This window comes from Entelurus aequoreus, linkage group LG05 (genome assembly GCF_033978785.1).
Source record: "Entelurus aequoreus isolate RoL-2023_Sb linkage group LG05, RoL_Eaeq_v1.1, whole genome shotgun sequence".
Classification (NCBI taxonomy): Eukaryota; Metazoa; Chordata; class Actinopteri; order Syngnathiformes; family Syngnathidae; genus Entelurus; species Entelurus aequoreus.
The window spans coordinates 4,939,456-4,959,455 of record NC_084735.1 but is presented as its reverse complement, the minus strand read 5'-3'; the positions used below and the strand labels follow the sequence as shown (position 1 = coordinate 4,959,455).

General features: G+C 45.1%; 1 protein-coding gene across 1 annotated transcript in view; it reads right to left on the bottom strand.

Moving 5' to 3' along the window:
• LOC133649518 (uncharacterized) overlaps positions 1-20,000 on the bottom strand; it is a 39,471-nt gene that overhangs the window by 7,655 nt on the left and 11,816 nt on the right. Inside the window, exons 19-30 of the mRNA XM_062046105.1 lie at positions 19,629-19,801; positions 18,849-18,903; positions 13,360-13,514; positions 13,186-13,303; positions 10,676-10,753; positions 10,355-10,472; positions 10,131-10,287; positions 10,001-10,068; positions 8,196-8,456; positions 7,333-8,107; positions 1,823-2,103; positions 879-1,734 (exon numbers count right to left, since the gene is read on the bottom strand). Of these exons, the coding sequence (XP_061902089.1) occupies positions 879-1,734; positions 1,823-2,103; positions 7,333-8,107; positions 8,196-8,456; positions 10,001-10,068; positions 10,131-10,287; positions 10,355-10,472; positions 10,676-10,753; positions 13,186-13,303; positions 13,360-13,514; positions 18,849-18,903; positions 19,629-19,801 (3,095 nt within the window). The remainder of the gene's footprint in view (positions 1-878; positions 1,735-1,822; positions 2,104-7,332; positions 8,108-8,195; positions 8,457-10,000; positions 10,069-10,130; positions 10,288-10,354; positions 10,473-10,675; positions 10,754-13,185; positions 13,304-13,359; positions 13,515-18,848; positions 18,904-19,628; positions 19,802-20,000) is intronic.

The window sequence follows — 20,000 nt, the reverse complement described above, 5'->3', positions numbered from 1 at the left end:
CTGAGCCTAAATCTTCCAGATTTTCTGGGACAACAACACCAAGTATGTTAACTGGTCCATCTGTCCACAAAACAGGCACTTTGCATTCCATTCGAAAGGACGTTCCCTTTAGATTTCCGATCCTTAACATTTTACATTTATCATAATTAAGCTTAAGGCCAGATTGCTGTGAAAATATGTCCAAAAGATTAAGAAGGTTCCGCAAACAATGAGGAAAAATCTTATATTTGTGAATCAGCCTTTTCTGACATGAACTTCATCAAGAACAAACACAGAACACGCCTCACTGATGCACATCTGCAAGACTCACTCAGAGTTGCAGTGTCAAGTTACACACCAGAGTACAACACACTAGTTAACAGCATGCAATGCCAGGCTTCCCACTAACTGACAAAGAAACAGATAACAGATTTGGTGTCCAGTTCAAAGTTGACATGATTTAAAAATTGGAGAGTTGACTTTTGTATTTTACATGAGTTATTATTTGTACAAACATGGTGCAAAGTAATTCATGATTTGTTAAAAAAATGTTAGTGGGTAGCTAGTTAAAATGGGATATTGTGATTTCACAAGACTGTCTTAGAAGTGATCATTTGAAAATGTTCAATTTGAAAAATGTGCACTTAGAGAAAATATAAAAATAAAGTGTTGCATATTGATATTTATCTGTTTCTATATATATTTATTGTGAGAAATCATTAAGATGATCAGTGTTTCCACAAAGATAAATATCATTAATTATTAATAATAACAGAGTTAAAGGTAAATTGAGCAAATTGGCTATTTCTGGCAATTTATTTAAGTGTGTATCAAACTGGTAGCCCTTCACATTAATCAGTACCCAAGAAGTAGCCCTTGGTTTCAAAAAGGTTGCTGACCCCTGCACTAAGGTGACATCTTCTCCCCTCCCCCGCCAGCGTCTGACAGCCGCAGGACGTCTGAGCGTCTTGCCGGTCTCCGAGGTTCTGCTCGGTCTGGACCTCCCGCAGCTCACCTCGGTTCTGGGCGCCCTGCTGGTGTCTTCCAGGACCTGCAGTCTGCTCTGGACGCTGGAGGTCCTCGTCAGTCCTCTGGTGGCCGTGTAGGTGGTTACCTTCCTGCAGGACCTTTGCCCTATGAGGCTCAAGCAGGAAGTGCCTCTTTATATGGCGGTGCAGGAAGTACCCCCTTATATGGTCGAGCAGGAAGTTTACCCTATGAAGGTCGTGCAGGAAGTGCCCCCCCATATGGTGGTGCAGGGAGTTCACCCTTATATGGTCGAGCAGGAAGTCTTCCCTATAAAAGCCAAGCAGAAAGTGCGCCCTTATATGGTCGAGCAGGAAGTCTTCCCTATAAAAGCCAAGCAGAAAGTGCACCCTTATATGGTCGAGCAGGAAGTCTTCCCTATAAAAGCCAAGCAGAAAGTGCACCCTTATATGGTCGAGCAGAAAGTGCACCCTTATATGGTCGAGCAGGAAGTCTTCCCTATAGAAGCCAAGCAGAAAGTGCACCCTTATATGGTCAAGCAGGAAGTCTTCCCTATAAAAGCCAAGCAGAAAGTGCACCCTTATATGGTCGAGCAGGAAGTGCACCCTTATATGGTCGAGCAGGAAGTCTTCCCTATAGAAGCCAAGCAGAAAGTGCGCCCTTATATGGTCGAGCAGGCAATTTACCCTATGAAAGACAAGCAGGAAGTGCACCCTCATATGGTCAAGCAGGAAGTGCTCCCTTATATGGTGGATCAGGAAGTTCTGACTATGAAAGACAAGCAGGAAGTGTTCCCTTATATGGTCGTGCTGCAGCACAGCTGCCCCCAAAGGCCAGCTTGGCCCCGCAGCAGCACCAGCGAGGACCCAGGTTGGGCGCCGAGTCGTCCCCTCCACGCCAACAGGAAGCGGTGGTGGTTTCCAGCGGCGGGATCCAGATGGTCGCCACTGAGCCGGCGCCACCCGGGCACAGAGCCGAGCCGCTGCAGAACTCGGAGCGAGTGCCGCCAGCAGGGTGGCCCTCCAGGTACCGGGCCAGACCACTTGGGGAGTCCACATCCGCAGAGGCGTGGAAGAGGTCCGGGAAAGTCCGGGGCTCCTGGTTGTCATAGCGACACCTGCCAGGTAAGACCTGTACCTAAGGTGTGTGTGGGTGTGTGACCAAGTATTTGACTTCAATCTCTTTTCTTTTAGGTGACTTTGGTCTCAAGTCTTCACCTTTTTTTTAAAACCTCAAATAAAAGATTCAGATTATTCAAGATTGTTTTATTGGTTTTTGATTGGCTGCTGTGGGGCGGGTCTTCAGCCGCAGCAGCTCCGTGATTGGTCGAGGACTGTCCTGGTACAAGTCCAGTCCTGTCATCCACTCCACGTCTCGCACTCGGGACTGGTGGAACCAAATGTGCTCTTCCACCCACACGGCCTCGTCTTGTGCACTCTGACACACACACACACACACACACACACACACACACACACACACACACACACACACACACACACACACACACACACACACACACACACACACACACACACACACACACACACACACACACACACGTCTCCATTTTGTTTGACCAATGCTAGCATGTGCAACTAATAACATGCTAATGTAACTAGCAACTAGCCTAGCGGTCTAATGACAACATGCTAATGTAACTAGCATCTAGTCTAGTGGTCTAATGACAACATGCTAATGTAACTAGCATCTAGCTTAGCGGTCTAATGACATGTTAATGTAACTAGCATCTAGCCTAGCGGTCTAATGACAACATGCTAATTTAATTAGTAATGAAAACATGCTAATGTAACTAGCATCTAGCCTAGAGGTCTAATGACAACATGCTAATGTAACTAGCATCTAGCCTAGCGGTCTAATAACATGCTAATGTAATTAGTAATGAAAACATGCTAATGTAACTAGCATCTAGCCTAGTGGTCTAATGACAACATGCTAATGTAACTAGCATCTAGCCTGGCGGTCTAATAACAACATGCTAATGTAATTAGTAATGAAAACATGCTAATGTAACTAGCATCTAGCCTAGTGGTCTAATGACAACATGCTAATGTAACCAGCATCTAGCCTAGTGGTCTAATGACAACATGTTAATGTAACTAGCATCTAGCCTAGCGGTCTAATGACAACAGGCTAATTTAATTAGTAATGAAAACATGCTAATGTAACTAGCATCTAGCCTAGCGGTCTAATGACAACATGCTAATTTAATTAGTAATGAAAACATGCTAATGTAACTAGCATCTAGCCTAGAGGTCTAATGACAACATGCTAATTTAATTAGTAATGAAAACATGCTAATGTAACTAGCATCTAGCCTAGCGGTCTAATGACAACATGCTAATGTAACTAGCATCTAGCCTAGCTGTCTAATGACAACATGCTAATGTAACTAGCAACTAGCCTAGTGGTCTAATGACAACATGCTAATGTACTAGCATCTAGTCTAGTGGTCTAATGACAACATGCTAATGTAACTAGCAACTAGCCTAGCGGTCTAATGACAACATGCTAATGTAATTAGTAATGAAAACATGCTAATATAACTAGCATCTAGCCTAGCGGTCTAATGACAACATGCTAATGTAACTAGCATCTGGCCTAGCGGTCTAATAACAACATGCTAATGTAATTAGTAATGAAAACATGCTAATGTAACTAGCATCTAGCCTAGCGGTCTAATGCTAATGACATGCTAATGTAATTAGCGTCCAATTAGCATCAGCTTGCTGACGTGCCAACCAGAAGAAGCTTTAGACGTCTTGACTGCAAGCCTGTGAAGGGAGGGAGGGCGCCATCTTTCTATGCTAAGCTAACAGCCGCCATGTCTTATTTAACGGCCCAAATAAAAATCCTGTTCAAGTCAACGCCGTCGTTATTTCCTGAGGACAATAATGCCGCACACCTGTGTCCAATCAGGCCAGGTGCTCCCGCACACCTGTGTCCAATCAGGTGAGGCCTTAAAAGGAGTGGTGAGGCAGCAGCTGCTGTGAGGATGAGGAGCAACATGAGGTAAGATGTGGTGCACCTGGCTGATGTGTGAGCTCACCTGATGTGTGATCTTGACTTCCTGCTGCCAGGTCACGGGTGTTGCTGCTGCTGCTGCTGCTGCTGCTGAAACATGTCACAGGTGAGTCTCTTGTGTTGTCCTGCTTCCACTAAGGCAGGGGTCACCAACGCGGTGCCCGTGGGTACCAGGTCGCCCGTAAGGACCAGATGAGTCGCCCACGGGCCTGTTCTTAAAAAAAAAAAAAAAAAAAAATTTTTTTTTTTTTTTAAATTAAATCTACATAGAAAAAACACAAGATACACTTTCAATCAGTGCATCAACCCAAACAACCTCCCCCATGCACACTCATCCACACCCACTCACACAAAAGGGGTTATTTCTTTCTGCTACCAATATTCTGGTTCCCACAACATAGACAACACATCTGCAAGGGCCACAGTCCCTGAACACAACATAGACAACACATCTGCAAGGGACACAGTCCCTGAACACAACATAGACAACACATCTGCAAGGGACACAGTCCCTGAACACAACATAGACAACACATCTGCAAGGGACACAGTCCCTGAACACAACATAGACAACACATCTGCAAGGGACACAGTCCCTGAAGCACACATGATTGTATAGGCTGCTGGTCCACTAACACTTTCATTAATTACCATTTTTTATGTAATTATTTTTATATTGTTTTACTTTCTTTTTTTTCCCAAGAAAATGTTTTTTATTTATTTATCTTATTTTATTTTATTTTTAAAAAAAGGGCCTTATCTTCAACAGACCAGGTTGTCAATGAAATTAGATTTGTTTAAAGGGTTTTTTAAAGCAGGCCCAGTCCAGATAATGTGCAAGTGGGACTCAGCAACACACACCTTCATTCATGTACACAGAAACAAATTAGGGAACACAACAGATTGCATATAATTTATAAACAAAATTACATTTTCAAAATAAGCATTTATGTACAGTCCAGATTATGTCCAGGTCACTCAAATGAGGGAACACAACAACAGATATCATATAATCTATAAACATAATTATACTTTCAAAATAAGCCTTTGAGGACTTCTCATCTTTTTTTAAAATGTTTTTTGGCATCATTATCATTTTCAACCATGTAACTTTCTAAAGTTAGAAAATACTGAATAAATGTTTTAAAGAAAGTAATACTAAGTGAATATCTGTTTTTGGCCTTAAAAATAAACATTTTACCGAGTACTATAATTAAATGGACTAAATCATGATTGTCAATGAACTCTCCTAAAATAACAGAAACCACATTAAGCTTCATAAACAAACCAATCCTTAAACACATTTTTTCAACTTCCACCCAAAACAAAGACACAATATGACAATACCAAAACAAATGCAGGGTGGATTCAGGCTCCTGACAACAAAATCGGCAATCATCTGACTCTGTCATATTCCATAATTTTAACATTTTCCCTGTGGGTAAGAAGTTATAAATAATTTTAATTTGAAAATAACGATTTTGCACATGGATAGTGGTTTTATAGATTAGTTTGAATATGGTATCCCACGGCAACGGGCAGTCAAAAAAGTCCTCCCATTTTCCATTTGTGTTGTATGGGGCAGCCTTCAAAGATTTCTTTATTAAATAAAAATTATATATTTTTCTATTTATTTTAGTTCCTTTTTGCCAACTAGAATTTCTTATTAGAGGTTTACAAACTAATAATTTAGTAGTTCCATAATTAATTATTTGTTTCCATCTTTTCCCAATGACTCCAGTTAGTTGATAAAATGAAAAGCTTGAGCAAGCATCACCATACATAGCTCTAAATTCATCATACTTCATAATTTTACCATTCTCATTGATAATATCATTGACAAAAATGATTCCTCTTTCAAACATATTTTTCCAAAAGAAAGGCTTTCCATCTATTAAAATATTAGAGTTCATCCATATTAACTGCTGCAAAATATCGTCTCTTTTTTCTGGCACATAAAATTGAAAACACCACTATGAGTGGATTGTTTCCTTTATGAACCCCGCCATGTTTCCCAGCAGACTCTCTGGGAGGGGATCACTTGTAAAAAAGGATACCATTTCTTTTGATACAGTACATGTTTTTTGTCCAACAGGACATTTGTGTACCACTCAATGTTTAAATACATCTTTGGAACAATTGATGCTTTTAAAGACAGACACATAGCTTCAAGGTTGAGAAGTTTCAGGCCCCCATATTCATACTCTTTGTACAAAACCTTTCTTTTCATCTTTTCTGGTTTGCCGTTCCAGACAAAATCGAAGACCCTCCGCTCATGAATCTTAAAGTTTTGTGATGGAGCTGGTAATGACAAAAACTAATAAATAAATTGAGGAATAATTAACGAGTTGGCAATTGACATTTTACCATACAAGGTTAGGGATTTCCCTTTCCATAATTGCATAATTTTGTCCAGCTTTCTTAGTCGATTATCATAATTTACTGAGCCTAGATCTTCCAGATTCTCTGGGACAACACCACCAAGTATGTTATCTGGTCCATCTGTCCACAAAAAAGGCACTTTGCATTCCATTCGAAAGGACGTTCCCTTTAGATTTCCGATCCTTAACATTTTACATTCATCATAATTAAGCTTAAGGCCAGATTGCTGTGAAAATATGTCCAAAAGATTAAGAAGGTTCCGCAAACAATGAGGAAAAATCTTATCTTTGTGAATCAGCCTTTTCTGACATGAACTTCATCAAGAACAAACACAGAACACGCCTCACTGATGCACATCTGCAAGACTCACTCAGAGTTGCAGTGTCAAGTTACACACCAGAGTACAACACACTAGTTAACAGCATGCAATGCCAGGCTTCCCACTAACTGACAAAGAAACAGATAACAGATTTGGTGTCCAGTTCAAAGTGTGACATGATTTAAAAAATTTGAGAGTTTACTTTTGTATTTGACATGAGTTATTATTTGTACAAACATGGTGCAAAGTAATTCATGATTTGTTCAAAAATGTTAGTGGCTAGCTAGTTAAAATGGGATATTGTGATTTCACAAGACTGTCTTAGAAGTGATCATTTGAAAATGTTCAATTTGAAAAATGTGCACTTAGAGAAAATATAAAAATAAAGTGTTGCATATTGATATTTATCTGTTTCTATATATATTTATTGTGAGAAATCATTAAGATGATCAGTGTTTCCACAAAGATAAATATCATTAATTATTAATAATAACAGAGTTAAAGGTAAATTGAGCAAATTGGCTACTTCCGGCAATTTATTTAAGTGTGTATCAAACTGGTAGCCCTTCACATTGATCAGTACCCAAGAAGTAGCCCTTGGTTTCAAAAAGGTTGCTGACCCCTGCACTAAGGTGACATCTTCTCCCCTCCCCCGCCAGCGTCTGACAGCCGCAGGACGTCTGAGCGTCTTGCAGGTCTCCGAGGTTCCCCTCGGTCCGGACCTCCTGCAGCTCACCTCGGTTCTGGGCGCCCTGCTGGTGTCTTCCAGGACCTGCAGTCTGCTCTGGACGCTGGAGGTCCTCGTCAGTCCTCTGGTGGCCGTGTAGGTGGTTACCGTCCTGCAGGACCTTTGCCCTATGAGGCTCAAGCAGGAAGTGCCTCTTTATATGGCGGTGCAGGAAGTACCCCCTTATATGGTCGAGCAGGAAGTTTACCCTATGAAGGTCGTGCAGGAAGTGCCCCCCCATATGGTGGTGCAGGAAGTCTTCCCTATAAAAGCCAAGCAGAAAGTGCACCCTTATATGGTCGAGCAGGAAGTGCACCCTTATATGGTCGAGCAGGAAGTCTTCCCTATAAAAGCCAAGCAGAAAGTGCGCCCTTATATGGTCGAGCAGGAAGTCTTCCCTATAAAAGCCAAGCAGAAAGTGCGCCCTTATATGGTCAAGCAGGAAGTCTTCCCTATAGAAGCCAAGCAGAAAGTGCACCCTTATATGGTCAAGCAGGAAGTGCACCCTTATATGGTCAAGCAGGAAGTCTTCCCTATAGAAGCCAAGCAGAAAGTGCGCCCTTATATGGTCGAGCAGGCAATTTACCCTATGAAAGACAAGCAGGAAGTGCACCCTCATATGGTCAAGCAGGAAGTGCTCCCTTATATGGTGGATCAGGAAGTTCTGCCTATGAAAGACAAGCAGGAAGTGTTCCCTTATATGGTCGTGCTACAGCACAGCTGCCCCCAAAGGCCAGCTTGGCCCCGCAGCAGCACCAGCGAGGACCCAGGTTGGGCGCCGAGTCGTCCCCTCCACGCCAACAGGAAGCGGTGGTGGTTTCCAGCGGCGGGATCCAGATGGTCGCCACTGAGCCGGCGCCACCCGGGCACAGAGCCGAGCCGCTGCAGAACTCGGAGCGAGTGCCGCCAGCAGGGTGGCCCTCCAGGTACCGGGCCAGACCACTTGGGGAGTCCACATCCGCAGAGGCGTGGAAGAGGTCCGGGAAAGTCCGGGGCTCCTGGTTGTCATAGCGACACCTGCCAGGTAAGACCTGTACCTAAGGTGTGTGGGTGTGACCAAGTATTTGACTTCAATCTCTTTTCTTTTAGGTGACTTTGGTCTCAAGTCTTCACCTTTTTTTTAAAACTTCAAATAAAAGATTCAGATTATTCAAGATTGTTTTATTGGTTTTTGATTGGCGGCTGTGGGGCGGGTCTTCAGCCGCAGCAGCTCCGTGATTGGTCGAGGACTGTCCTGGTACAAGTCCAGTCCTGTCATCCACTCCACGTCTCGCACTCGGGACTGGTGGAACCAAATGTGCTCTTCCACCCACACGGCCTCGTCTTGTGCACTCTGACACACACACACACACACACACACACACACACACACACACACACACACACACACACACACACACACACACACACACACACACACACACACACACACACACACACGTCTCCATTTTGTTTGACCAATGCTAGCATGTGCAACTAATAACATGCTAATGTAACTAGCATCTAGCCTAGCGGTCTAATGACAACATGCTAATGTAACTAGCATCTAGCCTAGCGGTCTAATGGCAACATGCTAATGTAACTAGCATCTAGCCTAGTGGTCTAATGACAACATGTTAATGTAACTAGCATCTAGCCTAGTGGTCTAATGGCAACATGCTAATGTAACTAGCATCTAGCCTAGCGGTCTAATGACAACATGCTAATTTAATTAGTAATGAAAACATGCTAATGTAACTAGCATCTAGCCTAGCAGTCTAATGACAACATGCTAATGTAACTAGCATCTAGCCTAGTGGTCTAATGACAACATGCTAATGTAACTAGCATCTAGCCTAGCGGTCTAATGATAACATGCTAATGTAACTAGCATCTAGCCTAGCGGTCTAATGATAACATGCTAATGTAACTAGCATCTAGCCTAGCGGTCTAATAACATGCTAATGTAATTAGTAATTAAAACATGCTAATGTAACTAGCATCTAGCCTAGCGGTCTAATAACATGCTAATGTAATTAGTAATGAAAACATGCTAATGTAACTAGCATCTAGCCTAGTGGTCTAATGACAACATGCTAATGTAACTAGCATCTAGCCTAGCGGTCTAATGACAACATGCTAATGTAATTAGTAATGAAAACATGCTAATGTAACTAGCATCTAGCCTAGCGGTCTAATGACAACATGCTAATTTAATTAGTAATGAAAACATGCTAATGTAACTAGCATCTAGCCTAGCGGTCTAATGACAACATGCTAATGTAACTAGCATCTAGCCTAGCGGTCTAATGACAACATGCTAATGTAATTAGTAATGAAAATATGCTAATGTAACTAGCATCTAGCCTAGCGGTCTAATGACAACATGCTAATGTAACTAGCATCTAGCCTAGCGGTCTAATAACATGCTAATGTAATTAGTAATGAAAACATGCTAATGTAACTAGCATCTAGCCTAGCGGTCTAATGACAACATGCTAATGTACTAGCATGTAGCCTAGTGGTCTAATGCTAATGACATGCTGATGCAATTAGCATCCAATTAGCATCAGCTTGCTGACGTGCCAACCAGAAGAAGCTGCAGACGTCTTGACTGCAAGCCTGTGAAGGAAGGGGGCGGAGCCACAGCCTGTGAAGGAAGGGGGCGGAGCCACAGCCTGTGAAGGAAGGGGGTGGAGCCAGAGGAAGTACCTGGCAGTTGTCAGAGTTGTCAGGCCTGTGAGGCAGCAGGAAGGCGATGGCGTGCAGCTCGCCATCACAGGCGCTCACAGGCTGCCGCACGTCCTTGCAGCTGGTCAGCACGGCGAAGAAGTGCGTGGGGGCGGAGCCGTTGCCCGCAGACGCCCACCTGGGCGCCACAAGACAAGGTGGTGACTGGACTTGATGCTAGCTGACATGCTAACCAGGAGTCTTACTGCGCGTCGTGGCGTCCATCATGGTCGTGGTCGAAGGCGGGGCCTGTCAGCACGTTGATGCCGTTGTAGATGGCGGCGTACTTCCTCAGCAGCGTGTGCTGGAAGTAAGACCACACCCCTGCGGCGGGAGAACGCCATCAGTCACATGACCATCACTCATCAGTCACATGACCATCAGTCATCAGTCACATGACCATCAGTCACATGACCATCAGTCATCAGTCACATGACCATCAGTCACATGACCATCAGTCACATGACCGTGAGTCATCAGTCACATGACCATCAGTCATCAGTCACATGACCATGGCGGGCACCTACTGAGGAAGTGGGGGTACATGGGCGCCACCTGGCTGCTCAGCAGGGCGTCGTACCTCTGCTCCTCACTGCCACTCAGCCCTGACACAACACAAGGTCAGTATCACCAAGTATCACTTAGTATCATAAGTATCACCAAGTACTACTAAGTATCACTGAGTATAACTAAGTATCATAAGTATCACTAAGTACAATTAGTATCATAAGTATCACTAAGTACTACTAAATGCCACTAAGTATCATAAGTATCACTAAGTATCATAAGTATCACTAAGTACTACTGAGTATCATAAGTATCACTAAGTATCAGTATGTATCATAAGTATCACCAAGTACTACTAAGTATCACTAAGTATAACTAAGTACCATAAGTATCACTAAGTACTACTAAATATCATAAGTATCACAAGTATCACTAAGTACTATTAAGTATCATAAGTATCACTAAGTACTACTAAGTGCCACTAAGTATTATAAGTATCACTAAGTATCATAAGTATCACTAAGTACTACTGAGTATCATAAGTATCACTAAGTATCAGTATGTATCATAAGTATCACTAAGTACTACTAAGTATCATAAGTATCACTAAGTATCAGTATGTATCACCAAGTATCACTAAGTATCACTAAGTACTACTAAGTATCATAAGTATCACTAAGTACTATTAAGTATCATAAGTATCACTAAGTATCACTAAGTATCACTAAGTATCACAAGTATCACTAAGTACCGTAAATATCACAAAGTACTACTAAGTATCACTAAGTACTACTAAGTATCATAAGTATCAGTATGTATCACCAAGTATCACTAAGTACTACTAAGTATCATAAGTGTCACTAAGTACTACTAAGTATCATAAGTATCAGTATGTATCACCAAGTATCACTAAGTACTACTAAGTATCATAAGTATCACTAAGTACTACTAAGAATCACAAGTATCACTAAGTATCACAAGTATCACTAAGTACCATAAGTATCACAAAGTACTACTAAGTATCATAAGTATCATAAGTGTCACTAAGTACTACTAAGTATAATAAATATCACTAAGTACTACTAAGTATCATAAGTATCACTACATATCACCAAGTATCACTAAGTACTACTAAGTATCACTAAGTACTACTAAGTATCATAAGTATCACCAAGTATCACTTAGTATCATAAGTATCACTAAGTACTACTAAGTATCATAAGCATCACTACGTATCACCAAGTATAACTAAGTATCATAAGTATCACTAAGTACTACTAAGTATCATAAGTATCACTACGTATCACCAAGTATAACTAAGTATCATAAGTATCACTAAGTACTACTAAGTATCATAAGTATCACTAAGTACTACTAAGTATCACTAATTATTACTACGTATCACCACGTATCACTTAGTATCATAAGTATCACTAAGTACTACTAAGTATCATAAGTATCACAAAGTACTACTAAGTATCACTACGTATCACCAAGTATCACTAAGTATCATAAGTATCACTAAGTACTACTAAGTATCATAAGTATCACTAAGTGTCACTACGTATCACCAAGTATCACTAAGTATCATAAGTATCACTAAGTATCATAAGTATCACTAAGTATCATAAGTAGTACTAAGCATCACTGAGTATCACTTAGTATCATAAGTATCACTAAGTACTCCTAAGTATCATAAGTATCACTAAGTATCATAAGTATCACTAAGTATCATAAGTAGTACTAAGCATCACTGAGTATCACTTAGTATCATAAGTATCACTAAGTACTACTAAGTATCATAAGTATCACTAAGTATCATAAGTAGTACTAAGCATCACTGAGTATCACTTAGTATCATAAGTATCACTAAGTACTCCTAAGTATCATAAGTATCACTAAGTATCATAAGTATCACTAAGTATCATAAGTAGTACTAAGCATCACTGAGTATCACTTAGTATCATAAGTATCACTAAGTACTCCTAAGTATCATAAGTATCACTAAGTATCATAAGTATCACTAAGTATCATAAGTAGTACTAAGCATCACTGAGTATCACTTAGTATCATAAGTATCACTAAGTACTACTAAGTATCATAAGTATCACTTAGTATCATAAGTATCACTAGGTATCACCAAGTATCATAAGTACGTACGGGGGGGTCACAACACAAGGTCATGGGGGTCACATGTATGGGGGTCACAACACAAGGTCACGAGGGTCCCACCACATGGTCACGGAGGTCACAACACAAGGTCATGGGGGGTCACACATACGGGGGTCCCAAGACAAGGTCACGGGGTCACACCACAAGGTCATGGGGTTCACACATACGGGGGGTCACAAGACAAGGTCACGGGGTCACACGTACGGGGGGGGTGTAGAGGAAGCCAGGTCGCAGGTCGCCATAGTGGTCACAACACAAGGTCACGGGGGTCACACGTACGGGGGGGTCACAAGAAAAGGTCATGGGGTCACACATACGGGGGGGGGTCACAAGACAAGGTCACGGGGGTCACACGTACGGGGGGGGTAGAGGAAGCCAGGTCGCAGGTCGCCATAGAGGTCACAACGGCGACTCTGAGACGCAGGAAGTCTGACGTCAGGCCGCAGACAGTCGGGCTTCACAGGAAGTAAGTCGGCCTGGCGGAGGTCAAAGGGTCAGCAGGGTGAACTCTGACCTGTGGCAGCTGGCGTACCGTCTTGTCCAGCGTGAAGGAGGTCCAGAGTGGCATCATGGCGTCCTGGCTGTAGGCGCTGACGTAGGCCTGATGGTGCAGCACACAGTATCGCTCCTCAGGGCGCAGCACACGAGGTCGCCCGAACATGGCGTGCTTCTTCACCAACGCTGACTCTGCACAAATGTGTCAGGATCACTAAGTATCACTGAGTATCACTGAGCATCATAAGTATCACTAAGTATCACTGAAAATCATTGAGTATCACTAAGTATCACTGAGTATCATAAGTATCAGTAAGTATCATAAGTATCAGTAAGTATCATAAGTATCACTAAGCATCACTAAGTATCATAAGTATCAGTAAGTATCACTAATAATAATAATAATAATAATGAATTAGGTCCTTGAGGTAGGAGGTTGAGAGGAAACTAGGTCCTTGAGGTAGGGGGTTAAGGGGAAACTAGGTCCTTGGGGTAGGAGGTTGAGGGGAAACTAGGTCCTTGAGGTGGGAGGTTGAGGGGAAACTAGGTCCTTGGGGTAGGAGGTTGAGGGGAAACTAGGTCCTTGAGATGGGAGGTTGAGGGGAAACTAGGTCCTTGAGGTAGGACGTTGAGGGGAAACTAGGTCCTTGAGGTAGGAGGTTGAGGGGAAACTAGGTCCTTGAGGTAGGAGGTTGAGGGGAAACTAGGTCCTTGGGATAGGGTGTTGAGGGGAAACTAGGTCCTTGAGGTAGGGGGTTGAGGGGCAACTAGGTCCTTGAGGTAGGGGGTTAAGCGGAAACTAGGTCATTGAGGTAGGAGGTTGAGGGGAAACTAGGTCCTTGAGGTAGGACGTTGAGGGGAAACTAGGTCCTTGAGGTAGGGGGTTAAGGGGAAACTAGGTCCTTGAGGTAGGAGGTTGAGGGGAAACTAGGTCCTTGGGATAGGGTGTTGAGGGGAAACTAGGTCCTTGAGGTAGGGGGTTGAGGGGAAACTAGGTCCTTGAGGTAGGACGTTGAGGGGAAACTAGGTCCTTGAGGTAGGGGGTTGAGGGGAAACTAGGTCCTTGAGGTAGGAGGTTGAGGGGAAACTAGGTCCTTGGGATAGGGTGTTGAGGGGAAACTAGGTCCTTGAGGTAGGGGGTTGAGGGGAAACTAGGTCCTTGAGGTAGGAGGTTGAGGGGAAACTAGGTCCTTGAGGTAGGAGGTTGAGGGGAAACTAGGTCCTTGAGGTAGGACGTTGAGGGGAAACTAGGTCCTTGAGGTAGGGGGTTAAGGGAAAACTAGGTCATTGAGGTAGGAGGTTGAGGGGAAACTAGGTCCTTGAGGTAGGGGGTTGAGGGGAATCTAGGTCCTTGAGGTAGGAGGTTGAGGGGAAACTAGGTCCTTGAGGTAGGAGGTTGAGAGGAAACTAGGTCCTTGAGGTAGGAGGTTGAGGGGAAACTAGGTCCTTGAGGTAGGACGTTGAGGGGAAACTAGGTCCTTGAGGTAGGGGGTTAAGGGGAAACTAGGTCATTGAGGTAGGAGGTTGAGGGGAAACTAGGTCCTTGAGGTAGGAGGTTGAGGGGAACTAGGTCTTTGGGATAGGGTGTTGAGGGGAAACTAGGTCCTTGAGGTAGGGGGTTGAGGGGAATCTAGGTCCTTGAGGTAGGAGGTTGAGGGGAAACTAGGTCCTTGAGGTAGGAGGGGGCGTTGCCGTAGATGCATTGGTGAGTTAGCAGGTTAATCTTGAATTGGGTCCAAGATGCGATAGGGAGCCAGTGGAGTGATTTGAGAATAAGTGTGATATGATCACGCTTGCACACTCTCGTCAGGACCCTCGCTGCGCTGTTTTGAATGTATTGGAGCTTTTTGATGCTCTTTTTGGGGACCCTGACGAGACGTGCGTTGCAGTAATCAAGCCTGGAGGAGATGAAGGCATGGACGAGTCTTTCAGTGTCGGCTGGGGTGAGTGAGGGGCGGAGTCTTGAGATGTTGCGGAGGTGAAAGAAAGAGGTTTTGCACAGATGGTTGATGTGGGCTTCAAAGTTCAGGTGGGGGTCCATTTTCACTCCCATGTTGGTGACAACTGGGGAGAGTGGCAGGTCCTGTCCAGAGGAGGTGATGCTGGTTATGGGGCATGCGTTGATCTGGTGTGGGGTGCCTATTTTCATGACCACTGTTTTTGAGCTGCAGGAAGTTGATGCTCATCCATGCCTTTATCTCCTCCAGGCAGGTGGTGAGAATGGAGAGGGGCGTTGGAGATGAGGGTGAGGTTTGCATTGTTTGCAGGTAGAGCTGAGTATCATCAGCATAGCAATGGAAGGAAATTCCATGCCTGCTGATGATACGGCCAAGGGGTAGCAGATACAAGGTGAACAGGGTGGGGCCGAGGACAGATCCCTGGAGTACACCGCAGGTGACAGGCAGGGTGCGCGAATGTGAACCTCCCAGGGAGACATATTCTGACCGACCGGAGATGTAGGACTTGAACCACTGTCGTGCTGCATTGTTGAGACCGATGGTGGATTGAAGGCGACTGATTAGGATGTTGTGGTCGACAGTGTCAAATGCGGCTGTAAGGTCCAGTAGGGTTAACAGAGAGGGGGAGCCGGCGTCCGCCGCCATCAGGAGGTCGTTAGTGACCTTGACCAGGGCGGTTTCTGTACTATGGGCAGAACAGAAACCAGATTGAAATTTTTCGCTGATGTTGTTGAGTTTGAGATGAGTTTGAAGCTGTGAGGAGACTACTTTCTCCAGTATTTTAGAGAGGAATGGTAGGTTTGAGATGGGCCTGTAGTTGGAGAGGGTGTCTGGGTCGAAGGAGGGTTTTTTAAGAAGAGGGGTGAGGATGGCGGTCTTAAGAGTTGATGGAATGTGGCCGGTCTGAAAGGAGAGGTGGATGATGTTGGTGATCAGGGGGCTTATTGTACAGATGTTGGTTTTGACTAGGGTGGTGGGAAGAGGGTCCAGGGCACAGGTAGAGGGCTTCATTCCTCTGACAATGTCCTCGATCTCTTGCTGTGTAGTGCTGGTGAAAGATGAGAGGGGGTTAGGGATCAGAGGCAGTGGGACGATGGTTGGGACAATTTGAGTGACGGGGCCAGAAAGGAGGGAGCGGATGTTGTCTACCTTAGTTCTGAAGAACTCAAGGTAGGTGTTGCATTGATCAGCTGTTGTGTTATGGTGTTTGGAGTTTTGTGGTTGCAGAAAGTGGTTGACGGTGGAGAAGAGTGTTTTAGAGTTGCCAGGGTTTTTGTTGATTATGTTGGAGTAAAATTGTGACTGTGCCTCCCTGAGAGATCTTGCATAGGCCTTTTGATGTTCCCTAAAGGCCTGTCTGTGGACAGTTAGCCCAGTGGAGTTTCGCCGCCGCTCCAGAGCCCGCCCGGCCGTCTTCATTTTCCTCAGCTCGGGTGTGAACCAGGGGGCTGAGTGTGAGAAGGTGACTGTACGGGTTTTAACAGGGGCGTGGAGGTCGAGGAGGTTTTTCAAATTGGTGTTGTAGTGGTCGACTGCATTGCTCAAGGATGGGGGGATTGCAGCAGAGAGGAGTTCCAGGTTCAAGGTGAAAGTGGCTGGGTTTATGTTTTTAAAATTACGGAAATTGATTTGGCGTTTGGGCTTGTTATGAAAGGTAGGGAACAGAAGCTCCATGGAGATGACCTTGTGGTCAGACACGCCCAGTGAGTAGGCGACCAGATTATTGATGGGAATGGAGTCTGTGATGACCAGGTCAAGAGTGTTTCCCCTGCTGTGTGTGGGGGTATCCACATGTTGGGTGAGGTCCAGAGAGTCCAGGAGTTGTAGGAAATCAGTTGCAAATTGGCAGGATGGGTTGTCCACATGGATGTTTATGTCTCCCAGAATTATGACATTTGTGGATGTTGAGCAGAGGGTGGTGAGTAGGTCAGAAACTTCGGATATGAAAGTTGCGTTTTGTTTGGGTGGTCGGTAAATGAGGAGCAGGGTCATGGAAAAGGGGGGTTTACAGCTGAATGCAAAGCATTCGAAAGTGGACAACGGTGGCAGGGGACAGTTCCAGGTGGTCCTTGTGGAGAATAGCTATGCCACCACCACGCCCCGTGCTGCGGGCCTTCTCCAGGTATTTATAGCCAGGACGGCATGCACGGTTTAGGTTGATGTATTCCTCTGGTTTGTGCCAGGTTTCAGTGAGACACATTAGGTCTAGTCCCTTGTCGAGTATGTGAGCATGAATGAGTGCTGTTTTGTCAGTGAGAGATTGAACATTGAAAAGTTCAATTTTGAGTAATGGCGAGGGAGTAAATCTCTGGAGAGGGCGAAGTAGATTGAGATCCACTCCAGGTTTATTTTGCAGCCTGGTAAGTGGTGGCCTCACCGTGTGAGCAGTGGAATCCACTCCAGTGAATGGAAGCTTCACAGTGTGATCCTCTCCATGTTTGCCGCGTAGCTTGTAGTTGCGCGGTCTCGCGTCATTTCCGGGGTTGCTACATGGTTCCATGTTACCGGCGTTCTTGCGACTTGGCGTTGTGTTGAGTAGATGGAAGGGATAGACGACTGGCTGTAAACAAATTGTCGTCGGGAGCCTCTGTGTTTGTAGCGGGATCGGCATAGGAGTCCAAGTTGTTGACTTAATGAGATGCATGCTGGAGTGGCGCTTTTGTTAAGCTCCAGCAGCTTTGAGAAGGAGTATTTCAGCATAGTGGCAGGCGGAGGGACAATGTTTGTCCGGGATCCGACGTTAGCCGCCGGTAGTCCAAGGTTGGGCTGCCCGGATTTAAACCACACAGCAACAGGTAGTCAGGCTGTATGTGCAGTCTAGTCGATAGGCCACCACCGACAGTCATTAGGCCACCACCGCCAGTCGTTAGGCCACCACCGCCAGTCGTTAGGCCACCACCGCCAGTCGTTAGGCCACCACCGCCAGTCCTTAGGCCACCACCGCCAGTCGTTAGGCCACCACCGCCAGACAGCGGCAAGAGAAGGTGGGAAAGACACGCCGACAAGTTCTCTCAGCGAGGGACAGGTGGTAGCACGATAGCAGGTAAGATGGTTTTGGAGCTGTGTAGCTTTTTTTTGAAAGTGCTCAAAGTCACAGCGGTAGGCTGAAAAGACAAAAAAAAAACCAAGGCGAGACAAACACTGAAACTAAAACGTTTAAGGCTAAAAACAGAGTTGATGTTCACAGATTTAGTGACGGAGAGGCGGCGTCCTCTCACGTATCATAAGTATAAGAATCATAAGTAGCACTAAGTATCTCTAAGTATCATAAGTATCAGTATGTATCACTGACTACCACTTAGTATCATAAGTATCACTAAGTATCACTAAGTATTACTAAGTATCACTAAGTACTACTAAGTATCATAAGTGTCACTAAGTATCATAAATGATCAGATTACAGTTTATAAATAGAAGAGTGCCTTGTGTTGATGTCGGGTTGTATCATAAGTATCACTCATTATCATAAGTAATCAGATTACAGAGTAGAGTTCACCTTGTGTTGATGTCAGGTTGTATCATAAGTATCACTAAGTATCATAAGTAATCAGATTACAGAGTAGTTCACCTTGTGTTGATGTCAGATTGAGGCGGCGGTTGGCGGTGATGACATCATCTGCACTCTGAGGAGGAACACACCTTCATTGGTGACTAGTACGTGAGCGAATTGGTCATGTGACCAACACGCCCTGGTGTGTACCTGTCATGTGACCAACACGCCCTGGTCACGTGAGCGGTACACACCAGGGCGTGTTGGTCACATGACTGGTACGCATGTTGTTGGTCACATGACCGGGGTGTGTTGGTGACATGAGCGGGTGACATGAGTGGTACACACCAGGGCGTGTTGGTCACATGACAGGTACACACCAGGGCGTGTTGGTCACATGAGCGGTACACACCAGGGCGTGTTGGTCACATGGGGGGTACACACCAGGGCGTGTTGGTCACATGAGTGGTACACACCAGGGCGTGTTGGTTACATGAGCGGTACACACCAGGGCGTGTTGGTCACATGAGCGGTACACACCAGGGCGTGTTGGTCACATGGGGGGTACACACCAGGGCGTGTTGGTCACATGAGTGGTACACACCAGGGCGTGTTGGTCACATGAGTGGTACACACCAGGGCGTGTTGGTCACATGGGGGGTACACACCAGGGCGTGTTGGTCACATGAGTGGTACACACCAGGGCGTGTTGGTCACATGAGCGGTACACACCAGGGCGTGTTGGTCACATGAGCGGTACACACCAGGGCGAGTTGGTCACATGACTGGTACGCATGTTGTTGGTCACATGACCGGGGTGTGTTGGTGACATGAGCGGGTGACATGTGCGGTACACACCAGGGCGGGGCAGCTGCAGCCCAGCTGGTCGGTGGGCTGCAGGCTGGTGAGGCTGCACTGTGCAGGTCCACTCTGCTCCAGCGGGGGCAGCGGTGAGTAGAAGGGTTCTCGCAGGAAGTGGTTCATGCTGCCGTGTGTCCCGTTGTTGTCGCTGGGGAGGATCTCAAGCACGTCTGCACAAACACACAGTCAAGCACTCGTGCGCTCACTGACACAGTCAAGCACTCGTGCGCTCACTGACACAGTCAAGCACTCGTACGCTCACTGACACAGTCAAGCACTCGTACGCTCACTGACACAGTCAAGCACTCGTGCGCTCACTGACACAGTCAAGCACTCGTGCGCTCACTGACACAGTCAAGCACTCGTGCG